At 42.3% G+C, this 12921-nt stretch overlaps 1 protein-coding gene across 1 annotated transcript in view; it reads left to right on the top strand.

Moving 5' to 3' along the window:
• SLC15A1 (solute carrier family 15 member 1) overlaps positions 1–12921 on the top strand; it is a 35663-nt gene that overhangs the window by 12762 nt on the left and 9980 nt on the right. The window contains exons 3-10 of the mRNA XM_041423389.1: positions 731–753; positions 3608–3692; positions 3775–3916; positions 6649–6768; positions 6923–7022; positions 7266–7356; positions 9193–9276; positions 10369–10451. Of these exons, the coding sequence (XP_041279323.1) occupies positions 731–753; positions 3608–3692; positions 3775–3916; positions 6649–6768; positions 6923–7022; positions 7266–7356; positions 9193–9276; positions 10369–10451 (728 nt within the window). The remainder of the gene's footprint in view (positions 1–730; positions 754–3607; positions 3693–3774; positions 3917–6648; positions 6769–6922; positions 7023–7265; positions 7357–9192; positions 9277–10368; positions 10452–12921) is intronic.

Raw genomic sequence — 12921 nt, 5'->3', positions numbered from 1 at the left:
AGTGTTGGCATCCACTATATGGGCACGGGGCCTTTATCTGACACAGCGGAAGCTCAGCCTCCAAGCCTGTCTCCTGAGCAGGGGAAGCCCTGCAGGGCTCTACTTGGAGTGCTGCCAGGGGTAGAGGACCTGCTAAGAGCAGCTGGAAGTGACTTCAGGGCTGCAAGCAGCTGTCTGCTCTTTCAGGTCTTCCCAGGTTAAAGGTTTAGGTTATGGAAATGCCTGCTGAAGTGGATCACTCAGTTGGGCTTTATAGTCAGTCCTTTAGTAAGTTCCTTTTAGTCCCTATAGTAAGTTCCTTTTCAGGACTTGACCTCCATCCCTGGCAGGGCATCTTGAGCCTCTTCTTTAATCTTGACTTGCCTTTAAGGTAACATCCCCAAGAGTGAGTTGTTCCAGGACTCATCATCTGTGGGTTGCTGGTTTACCACCCCCTTGAATGATGTGTGGTGAGCAGCTGTGGGATGCTTTTCCTCATCAGTGTTTTTGAGCTTCTCCTGGGAGTTTATGCACACTCTCAAAAACCAAAGGTAGTTGAGTGAAGCTTTGCCTAATAACTATGAAGTCTCCCTTTACTAAACTGAAAATTTACTCACTCTGACCAGTAGTGTGTTTATATTTCAATATGTGTTTAGAGTTGAACCTTTTTTGAATCTTCCATTGGTTTTTAAAGGAGTATTATTACTTGTTAGTTGCTATTAACTTGTATTTTGTTTTTTTCCCTCCACAGGTGGAAAAACTACTGGCAAGTCGGTAAGTATTATTTTCCCTCATCAAAAGTTGCTCTGCTGATTCTCTTCAGGTTACATTGGTTTGGTAATGTTAGCAGTGCCCAAAATAAAAATCACCCTATAAACATACCTTAAATGTATACAATGAAGACTTACTGGCAAGTGTGCAAAAGCAGCCTAGTAACTTATAAATTCTAGCTAAGCATTAATTTGCTCAACACCTTGATAAAATACTTGAAGAGCCTTTGCTGACTGAGCAGATGTTGGTAGGGAGGAGATTGGTCCCTGGAGCCTATGCTTCTTGCAGATGAGTTGAATCTTTGAACTGCAGCTGCTCTTGAATCTTTGAACTGCTAACAACATGTGTCTCAGGAACCCCAACTCTGCCTTTGTATTTCTTATCTTGCAAGGTTTTCCTCCACAGACTTTTTCTCAGCAGCCCAAGTCATAGCTGTGCAGCAGGGTGGTGGCATCCCCAGGGCAGGACGAGGTTATGGAGGGAATTATAAAACATAACCTCCAGGTTACATTTTTGGTGGTGTATCTGGAGCTTCCTGACCAATGAGGGTAACTACAGAAAAGGTTTTGGTTAGATGTGCGTATGGGCACATGAATACTGTAAGAGAGGACAGTACAGTGCAAAACAAGGACAAGTAGACATCATATATTAGCAAGGATTAATTGTATAGTCTCTTTTTGCTTGTATCAACCTGGAAAAACAGAAGGCCTGGGTCACCTGGGAAAGACCCAGAAGCTTTCTCTTGCATGCCCCTGTCCATGCTCAGCTCCAGCTGTGATATGCAGACCCCCTCCAGTTTGGGGGCAGCCACTAAAAAACCACCAGTGGCTGCTGTGCCAGCATGGGAATGCAGGACAGCTCCACCAGGCATAGAAGCAGTGATGGCTTGAAGCAAATTCTAGCCTTGCTGGATTGTGACCTCCCCAGACCAGCATGTAACCCCCTCCTAAAGAATAAGGTCTTGCATAGGGTGATGTGCAAACATTGGAGAGGTTTGTGAGAACCTGAAGTGGTCAGAAGATTTTAGTGAGGTTTTGTGAAATTCAGGTGGAGATGGGTCCCACCAGTTCCTGGGCCAGGACTGCTGTGTCTTTCTTTTCCTCTGTAGGCAAATAAAGACATGGGGAGGTCTTTGTTCTGCTTCAGGAACAGGCATTCCCTCCTCTCCACCTGGGCTATTCCCAATTACAAGTCACGCAGCCTGGGTTACTGTTTCAGTCACCAACTTAACGTGTGCTGAACCAGAACTTCAGTGTGTGACTCTTCATCCCGTGGCCATTTGCATGGCTTAGGGGAGTGCTGTGTGGATGGGGAACAAGGCATTCTTCTCTGTGAATTCCAGCCCACCAACACCTGCATCCAAGGTGGGAGTAGTTGTCCAAACCTCCTGCTGCTTTCAGCTGAAGGAAATGGGCATCCTCAAGTGAATTTTATCTAATTTTGGGATACATGTGAATAGTCTTCCTTTGGAGACACCTCTTTCTGCCCATGGAGGATGTGATAAATCGAGAGTGGCAAGTATAAATATAAAAATTTAGGGCTCAAAGTTTTTGTTGTCTAAAGCTAGAGGGTCACTTGCCTCAGCTGAGTTTGGGTTCTTGCTGTGAAGCCTGCTTATCATGGGTAAGATATGCAGTATCTACTTGGTTCTGCAAACAGTGAAGGTCAACGTTGTTCAGGCTGCTCAGGCATCCTCATGATTGAGTCAGATCAGGCAACAATTCTCCTGCCACTCTTATTTTCATTTCTTTTGCAGGATTCCCAAAAAAAGCCTGTTGTAGCACCCAACAGGTGTTGTTTGTCGTTGTTTGTTGAGACTTTGCTGGAGACAGTGGCTCGCAATTCACTTGGGTCAGGCATGATTTCCCTGCCTCAGGTTTTTTCCTTTTGATCTGCAAAGTTAACTTCTTCCTGTTTCACACAAAATAAAGACTAGTTGAATTCCTAAACCTTTGCAATCCAAACAGTGCCATTTTTAATTAAGTGGAGCATGGGAAAGGACTGTTTTGCCTCTGGAATGTACTGAAGCATCTTTAAAATCTGATTCTTTGATACCATAAAAAGATTAAAAGGTAGGATTATGTGTAAATGGCATCCCCACTAATTTTAATATAAATTATGTCATATATTCATCCACTCCATGAAGACAAGTAGGTGATCAGAAATTAAAGTTGCAGTTCTAGTGACCATGTCAGATTTGTACCTGATGTATGCTTTTTAACCATTGTCTCAATGGCAAGAACTGCATGATGATGACCATGCACATGCCTCTTGCAGCAGGTGAAGGCTCAGTGAACCTGGCAGCTAAAGCCATGCCAATTTAGGTTAGGAATAAAGTCCGTTCTGTTATCAGGTCTGAAGAAATGAAAGATTAATCATCAAGCAGAGTATTTTTAAGGATAAGAAGTTTTCCTGAGGAATTTCCTTGAATGAAAAGTGTAAATGTTTATTTGTTTTAATTACAAGTGCTTAAAAATAGCCCTGAGCTTCTAACTGGTATACTGCAGGGGTTTGGTGCATTTTTGATTTGCCTTGGGTTTTGATATTTCGTTTTTCCAAAAACATTGGCTTTTTGCATATTTTTGGATATCAGTGAAGATTGCTAGCATTGCTAAAGGTCTCTTGCAAAGGGCAGATGAGAAGTGTGCAGACCTCTTGGGACCAAGAGAGGAAAGTGAAAACTGACTCTTGGTTCAGGTAAACTACTGTCATCCCACAGAAGCCTGTGCAGTGTACAGACCCTGAGTACCTACCCACTCCCACTGAGTCCATGTTGAGCTTGCTTGAGTGTGGGTTGCAGTGAAGAGTGTTAGTCTGGGTTGCACAGCTCTGGGCTCACATTGTCTCTTGCCTCCAGGTGCTCTGCTTTGGCTTCCCTTTGAGCATTTTCTTCATTGTCATCAATGAGTTCTGCGAGCGGTTCTCCTACTATGGCATGAAAGGTACATCCCTTGTCTCCTTGTGCTGAGCATTATCCAGGCCTGACTTGGGTTTGTAACCTGTTGTTTTTTGTTCTTCCTACAGCTGTGCTCACTTTGTATTTCTCACGTTTCCTACACTGGGAAGACAACTTTGCCACTGCCATCTACCACACATTTGTTGCTCTGTGTTACTTGACGCCAATCCTTGGAGCAATCATTGCGGACTCTTGGCTGGGAAAATTTAAGTGAGTACTTCCTCAGAAAGCAAACAAAGATCTTGAAAGCTCACCTAAAACCAGTGTCACTTAAACCATCACCTAAAACTGCAGCTGTGAGCAATAGCTTCAGAGCTGGTGTTGACTGCTCCAGGATAGTTTGTTTTATTTCACCACAGCTTGAGGTTTTCATTGATTCAGCTCAGACTTGAAACTGCACCGTGAATTAACAAATGTTCCACTTCTGCTAGTTGGTTAAGGGTGGTAACATGCTTTCTGAGCATGCTGCATGTTTTTCCTCTCACCTGGGTGAAATGTAAGCAAAACTAAGGAGAGTGTTCACCAAGCTTTGAAAATAGATTACAGAGGCTATAATAACATAGGCAGTCTCTTTACCTGTTGCAAGTGGCCAATGAAATAGTGAATTACTGTGTTGTCTGGTGTTAACTGGGCCTTAGAATAAGTTTTAAAATAGTGTGCGATTTCAGAATTGACAGATCAGTGAGGGGTAGTAGCAATTCATTCTCTAAATGATGTCTTTTGTGCCTTTAGCTGCAGTCTTGTTGGTCAGGATAGTACCAGTGCAGTGCTTTGAAATGTAACCAGCTTATTTCCAACTGCTTTATCTCCCTCTCCTTTCCTGATGTTTTGATTCTAAAAGTGTTTACTTTGCCTGAGAAAAAGCACAGTACAGATTTTATGGATGGTTATGAGCCAATAATGTAAGCAGTGTTGCCAAAGGTCTCCCAGAGATTAGAGATGTGCTGTGCAGTCAGCTGCACTGTCTCCTTCCGCTGTAGGGACAGCCCCTGGGAGCCCAGGGCTGCAACCACGGCCCTGTGTGCTCTTTGCAGCTGCTCTGAGCACTGCAAACTCACTGCAACTAGCTGGATGTCTTACAGATTGCAGCCTAAATATATTGTGCACTTGCTTGTCTAGATGCTGTGGTTTGTTTTTAAATTTATTTTGGCTTTTTCATGTTTTATCAAGATGAAACTTAGCAGACCTTGCGTGTCTTCTCCTTTGGTACTTGGATATGCCAATGCTGCAACTGAAAGGCCCAGACCTTTAACAGAAGCTTGTTAGGATGGCCTAAACAACAGAAAACATGCTTTAGGATATACCATTAGTCTTTAACACCCACAAATGCAGCAAGGTGTCATGAGGAAGGCTTAAACGAGAATTTTTAAAAATTTATGATGTCAAGAGGAAGAGGAGGTAACCTAGGTACTCTTAAGCACTCTTAAAGGAGAGACTTCAATCTTCCACAGTCCATGTACTTGGTGTAGTATCTGTCAAGAAATGTGATGGGACGTGCTCACATATTGTTGGATGTGAATTTCTTGAGGAAAATAGACAAAAACCACAGTAATTTTTTAAATTGTGTGCTGTCAATGCAGTGCCAATTAAGTAAGTCTTTGCAGTGGGTTTATAAGCCTCACAAAACTCAGAAGTTTCATTCACTCCTGATCAGCTCGGGTTCAACTTTAATTGGAGACTTTTTCCCAGGTTGCTAGGTAAATAAAGTAACTAGATGGAAGTGCTATTTAAAAACCAACCCATTCAACTGTGTCTGTTATGTCTGTAATTTTTTTAAATAACCCTAAACAGCAGACTCCATGTTCCCCGCTTTATTGATTTTTTTTTTTTTTTGGTACGCTACAGGCAAGGGCAATTTTAAGTCAGAGAAACCTTGTTTTAAAGTGAGGGAAACTTGGTTAATGTCCCTCTTGTGCCAGGGTGCTGCTCCAAGCTTGCTGTGAGGATCTTGTGTCAAATAGTTGGGTTGTTCTTGGTCTTTGAGCATTGTCCTTCATTCTCCTGCGTTGCACTTGGTTTGGGACTACTCCTGAAAACAGGTTTTTTTAATATTTTCACATCATTGCATTGTTTTCCTCCTGCTTTTTCTCCAAACTGGAGACCTGTGTCTGTGCCTGTTGTGAACGGACACCCACCCAAGGACACAAATGAACATGGGTTAAACTTCAGCCATGTACTTCAGGTCCAACAAAGTGAAAATGGAACATGCTTTTGCTTACAGAAAAGAGGATTGGACCCTCAAGCCAGGGTGGGAGGGCTGGTGATTATGCAGTACTATCATCCTAGGCACCTCCTGGCCAAGGTAGTCAGGCTGAAAGACTGCAGCCTGGACTCTTCAGTGCAGCTCTCACTCAGATCTGAGTGTAAAAATGTTGGTATGCTTACAGCAAAGAAGTTGGGGGTATAGAATTGTTGTTTGCAACAGTATTTCTGGGGAATTTCCATGTTTGAAGCAGATTTTTGATTTCTCTTTTTTCTTGACTTGTTCAACTAAAATGTAAAATAACATAGTGGATGTTTAATGATACTTAAATCAGTGTAAATTGCAGATTTTAGTGTTGCAGGGTAGTCCATTTGATCTTCAGCATATGAAAAATATGAAAATGGCATTCTTGAGTTGGTCATTAAAAAGGCAACCACTGAAGATATTGTGACCTAGTGATACCTATAGAATCCATTTGTTATGATGCCTTAATTAATTAAAGGCTACCTTAATTAATTAAAAGCTACCTAGAATAATAATAATAAAAAGAATAGAAATACTGTGGCAGTGGCATGTGGCCAGATTTTTATAGTAGCTTCTGACAAGTTTCATCCATAACTTATTGTATCTGTTAGTTTTTTTTCATTACCAGGATTCTTTAAGAAGAAGTCTGCATTAGCTGTGTAATTATCTGTGTGTTAACATATTTAAGAAAATGTATCTCCTCTCTTGACAACAGGACCATTCTCTACCTGTCCATTGTTTATGCAATTGGGCAGGCAGTGCTGTCCGTGGGCTCCATAAATGACCTGACGGATCACAACCAAGATGGCTCTCCCGATACTATCGCAGTGAACATGTGAGTTGCCTTGTACAAATTTTTTGTCCCAAGCGGATGAAACATGGGACAACTTTAGTTTATGTTACTTGAATTTCAACTGTCTTTTAACCAATCTATTATGTATGCTGTAAGAACTAACACAATTTTTTTTTTCTTTTCTCCTCTGTTCCAGTGCTCTGTCCATAGTTGGCTTGATCCTTATTGCCTTCGGTACTGGTGGGATCAAACCGTGTGTGTCAGCATTTGGTGGAGATCAGTTTGAAGATGATCAGGTAACAATGTCTTTCAGATTTTCAGTTATACAGATACTCTAACTAATGTTTGACTGTTATAGTACTCTAGTAATATACATGTTTAGATAGATGCATTACTGCAGGGTTTTCCCGAGGAGCTGAAGAAGGAGCTAGTTAATTATTTGTCTTGAACTTTGAATATAGAGGTGCTGTTTTTTTTTCTAGGCTCATCAATGTGGTTGTGGCTAAGCCTTTCTAAACATCTTTCTTTTTTTACTGTAGGAAAAGCAAAGAGGTACCTTCTTCTCTCTCTTTTATTTGTCCATTAATGCTGGAAGTCTCTTATCTACTTTAATCACTCCAATTATCAGAGGTAAGGTGACGTGTTTGTTGACAATTGTTAAACACCAGAAAAGGCGTGTTGGGTTGCAGTCCAGTCTGGTTTAAATTAAAGTTCTGTTCTCTGACATACTGGAGTTATCTAGCAAATAGTCTTCAGTGCGTCATCCAACTTCTCAGAGATGAGGTACTCTCAAAAACAAGCCAGCTGAAGATCTTCATTGCCTTTAGGGTCAGAAGTACTAGATCTGAAAAGACATGCTGGAGCTAGCATCTTGTATGCCTAATGCAGATCTTAATTCCACTAAGGTACAAATGTGTCACATCTTGCAACACCTTTAAAATTATCACACTAGAAAGAATTGTATTGCTTCCTGGGGGAAAGGAAGGGGAGAGAGAGCCTTCTCCTCTGGAAACGTGCCCATGCTAAGTACAGAAGCATCTCTGCATGTAGGAGTATATTCATCCATGTGAGAAAGTAAATATTTTTTTCATATTGTTAAATAAGAAAGTTATGTTCTCTTTTGCTTGTGAAGAATAGCATGATGCTAAACAAAAGCCAGCAATTTGCTAGCCTGTATGCATATGGATTTCTGTGGCAAGCTTGCACAGATGGTGCTGTATGGATGCACCTGCCAGCAGGTTCAGAAGGCTGTTTTTCTCAAAGGCCTTCTGGAAACAGCATATGAATTCTGGAATAACCCAAAAGCTGAACTTCTGGCCTTGGGATTTCTTGACTGGAAAAGACCCTGTAGAAGAGTTGGATGTTTGCTTAAAGCAAATTCTGTCCTTTCCCAAAAAAAGGAAGTAGAGATGCATAAGGCACAGCATGTAGTTTGCTTCCTTGCTGATACAGGGTGAAAAATTCCTTGGAAAAAAAAAGACAAATTGAGTTGAGAGAAGTGCTAACCTGTTTCAACCTGGAAAGGTTTGACTAGAAGACTAATACAACTAAATCAAGACATTAATTATCTGCAAGCTAACATTTTTTTCCAAATCATACTCTCTAATTCTCCTCTTAGAAGAAGTATGGTGAGGAATGTAATAATTTTGTTTAGTTTTTTATTTTATACTGCTGAAGTCAGTAAGAGTCAAATCTTTGACTAATGCCAAGGAGGGGAGGGGGCTGGTGATTGTGATTTTTTTTTTTTGATTTCAACAAGCTACACTTACATCACTAGAATCTTTGTTTCTGAACTTAGCCCAAAACTTTTGTAATCTAGTTCTTTTCTGACTAATGACATGCTTTTGACCTTTCAAGTGTAATTCTTCATGTCTCAGTGTAAAGCTAGATGTAAATTTCCTGTGAGGAGATCCTGAGAGGCATTAGGCTGTTTGGCCTGGAGAAGAGAAGGCAAAGGGGACATTTTGTCAAAGTATAAAAATAGTTGATGGGAAGTGAAGAGGATGGAGCCAGGCTTTCCTCAGTGGTATCCAGTGTCAGGTCAAGGGGCAATGGGCACAAGCTGAAATACAGGAGGTTCCTGAACATCAGGAAATGCTTTTTCACTCTGAGGGTGATCAACAATTGGCACAGGCTGCCAGAGAGGTTGTGGAGTCTGCATCCACGGAAATACTCAAAAGCCATCTGGACACAGTCCTAGACAATTGCTTCCAGGTAGCCCTAGTTGAGCAGGGTGCTTGGCCCAGATGATGCCCAGAGGTCCCTTACAACCTGAACTGTTCTGTGATACATAAATCCCCTTTCCAATAATGAGAGAATTTGGATACTGATCCTCCACTCTGAAGAAGTCAGTAGACTGAAAAGTTGTTCCCCTGTGAGTTTTCAGTGAATGCCAAGAACAGAAATCATATGGAAAACATCAGCAGTGCTGACTAGGACTCTTGTTTCATGTTATTTTTACTTCAGCTTCAGAGTGTGGCATTCATACCAAACAGGAATGTTACCCGCTTGCTTTTGGAGTTCCTGCTATCCTCATGGCTGTTGCCTTGGGTAGGTGATCCTCTTGCCATCCTGTTGCCTTGGTAATTAGATGATAACAATCTCAGAATAATGAAAATGTGATAGAAATCTCCAGGTATTGACCTCTACCAGTACCTGATAATTTCTGCTATTTTTGACTTGAAATTTTTTCTTGGGTGGGAAGGTGGGTGGGAATAATCTGAAGCACTCGCTTTCATAGAAGAGTCTGATTTGCCAAGAGAAGATGGATGGGGCTGGGCTGAGGCATGAATATATCTTTGAATTCTGTACATTATGTAAACTACTGGCTCTGTTTCTTGGATTACTGGTGTGTACAAATTGATCTTTTGAATGCAGTGTGAGAACTCTCAGAAAATGTGTGTTTTGGACATTATCTCTAGTCCAGGATTATAAACTGTGTGAGTTAATTGTCCCTGATCTGGAGAAATCCTGTATTTGATATGCCAGTGCTTCTCAAACACCTGCATTTTTACCAGCTGTGCCACAGGTCAATCCCTGAGCCTTACTGCTGACCAAGAAACTGGGGGTGCCATTATGTACCACAGCATCCCTCATGGTCCTTGTCCTTCTTGGTCCTGACTGGGAGCCCACCTGGCTTGCAGTGACCTCGCCTTGCCTGTGAGCCCAGCCCAGGCTGGACGGTGGCTGTGGGGGTTTGCCTGTGTCCTGCCCTGCGTGTGGGACGATGAGGCTGAGCAATGTGCCTGGGAGCAGATTACACCTTGGCCAGTCCTGCAGTTCGGGCAGAGCCTTGTGTGTCCCTGCGTGATGTGAGCTGCAGCATTGTGAGCTCCCGAGAAGGAGCCCCTACAGCAAGGCCAGAGTTAAAGTCCTAAATGCCCTTGTTTTGACCATCCCTCAGTTGAGCAAACCTCCCACTAAGTACTTACTGTAAGTGTTGCCAGATTTATGAATAGAAGCAATCTGCTGGTATTAATTTGATTGGCCTTACTGTATGATAGCATGTGAATCGGCAATTGAGTTGCTTCTTGGGAGGCTTATTCCCACCCTGATTACCTCCTTGACTTGCAGTTTCCATACCAAATTATTTGCCGCTATTTTAATTTATTCCTGAGTTGCTTTTCTGTTTGCATATTGTAGTTGTGTTCGTAATTGGAAGCCGAATGTACAAGAAAGTTAAACCACAAGGAAATGTAATGCTTCAATTTTCCAAATGTGTCGGAGTAAGTACTGCTTACATTCCCCAAACCCCGGCAGGGATTCCCAAAGCTGTTCTGTAAATGTGCCTAAATCAGAAATCTCTCTTAATATGAGGAAAGATTCTGAAGTTTTTTGCTTTATTACAGAAGGCTTCTTACTGACACCTCCACATTTAGGGTGTCTTTTTCTCTATATCTTGATTTGTGTGGATTTATACGGATAGGAAACAAAATAAGGTGTCAGTGTTATGTAAAAATATATCCCAACTTTTGGGAGTCATTCCTTCCATATTTGTGCCCCTTTATACAGAAAGAGGTAAACATGCCTTGAGCTGAGTCAAGAGCAGAGCTACTAGTGCATCTTATCAGCAAGAACTTATTACTTATTAAAAGAATATTATTTACAATGCAGAAGTTTATTGATCCTCACTGTGTTAAGGAAATTCTGGGGGTTGCACATCAGTGTGATCCTGCAAGGAAAGGAGTGGAATCTATATGAATAGCGCTGCATGTCCCATCTTTGCAGAGCCTCAACTTTGAGATCACATTTATTCATGTACGAGTTTCTTCATTTTCCATTGTGATTTGACATTGGCCAAATGCCAGGCACCCATGCAATGGGTTTTCTTAGCTTTTTTTGTTACAGCTGGGCAAAGAAGTGGGAAAAAGATCAAAGGAGGTCTCATGAGCTGAGATATATCCCAACTTTTGGGAGTCATTCCTTCCATATTTGTGCCCCTTTATACAGAAAGAGGTAAACATGCCTTGAGCTGAGTCAAGAGCAGAGCTACTAGTGCATCTTATCAGCAAGAACTTATTACTTATTAAAAGAATATTATTTACAATGCAGAAGTTTATTGATCCTCACTGTGTTAAGGAAATTCTGGGGGTTGCACATCAGTGTGATCCTGCAAGGAAAGGAGTGGAATCTATATGAATAGCGCTGCATGTCCCATCTTTGCAGAGCCTCAACTTTGAGATCACATTTATTCATGTACGAGTTTCTTCATTTTCCATTGTGATTTGACATTGGCCAAATGCCAGGCACCCATGCAATGGGTTTTCTTAGCTTTTTTTGTTACAGCTGGGCAAAGAAGTGGGAAAAAGATCAAAGGAGGTCTCATGAGCTGAGAAAAGGGCTGGGAAAAAAAAAAAAAAACCACCTCCAAGGGCAAAACAGTTTCAAATATAAAGACATGAAATAAATTGATTATCAACAGAGACAGAGTAGGACAATGAGAAGCAAAAATAAGCTTTCAAAACACTTTTCACCCCTCAGCTCCTCCCTCTTTCTCAATGACAGTGCAGAAAAATAGGTAGCGGAGATCTTTGTCAGTTCATCATTTGAGATCATTTCTGTTTTGAGTTAATCATTTCTGTTTGCTCAGAGAGAGAAGTCTTTTTTTCTGCTGTGTCATGGGGTCCCTCCCACAGGCAAACAGTCATACCAAAATTGTTGTGGCATGGGTCACTTGTCCACCGAGGGTAGCTTTTTAAGGATAGGCTGTTCTAGTTTAGAAGAAAGGGCTCTTTCTATCTCTGGGAGTGGGGGCCCCTCTCTCTCTCAGATCTCCCACTAGACCACAGCTTTCTCTAACATTCACCTGCTCCCGTGTAAGCACTTTCTCCATGGGCTGTGAGTGGATCTCTGCACCTGCCATGGACTTCATGCATTATAAGGGGACAGTCTGTTTTACTGTAGTCCTCACCACGGCTTGCAGAGGAACCTCAGCTCTGATGCTTGAAGCACTTCCTCCCCCTCTTTCTTCTCCACTGACCCTGGTGCTGCCATGTTGTTTTGCCTTATGTCCTCACTTCCTTCTCTTCTCTGACTTAAAGAAAAACTGTTGCTTGTAGGTACCATTGTCAACAAGTTGCAGTGATTCAAAGATTGTTGCAGGATCCTGCAGCACAGAGAAGTTGATCTTACCTAGGTTCTACATCTGGGAATCGCTTGTCATGCTTCTGCTGTTGGCTGGGTGGTCCCGCTGCCATTGTGCATGTACTGGCAGCTGCGGTGGCGCTGGTGCAATTTAATGTCTCTCTTCATGGGGGGTGTTGGGAAGGAGAAGCTGCTCCACCACCCCTGCCCTTTTCGCTCGCAGTGCAGTTAGTTAGGGGCGGTTAGGCAGGGTCCACACCAAGCCAGTGTATTGTTGTGGGCAGCGCCAACATGGTGCTTCCCCACTTTTGGGGAAGAAACTGCATGTGCCCTGTTCTTTCTTCTTAAATGTGTCATCACAGGGCATTACCAACCTCTCAAACTGGGTCAGCAGTGTGTCCATTTTCAGAGCCATCAGAGATTGGCTCTGTCAGACATGGTGGAAGCTGTGGCACTCCCTCACTACCAAAAGTCAGGCAGTGCCAAATCAACACACCCCTACAGATCTGCCAACTTCATACAGCTCAGCCTGTTGCCTATCTTGCAAGCACTGTCAAAAGCAAATCTCTGTAGGTGACTTCGGCCATTGCTTAGTCTGCTGCTCCTAAAGCC

This window comes from Onychostruthus taczanowskii, unplaced genomic scaffold (genome assembly GCF_017590055.1).
Source record: "Onychostruthus taczanowskii isolate IOZ18803 unplaced genomic scaffold, ASM1759005v1 scaffold77, whole genome shotgun sequence".
Taxonomy (NCBI): Eukaryota; Metazoa; Chordata; class Aves; order Passeriformes; family Passeridae; genus Onychostruthus; species Onychostruthus taczanowskii.
The sequence above is the reverse complement of the archived record's forward strand: the minus strand, read 5'-3'. Positions and strand labels throughout refer to the sequence as shown.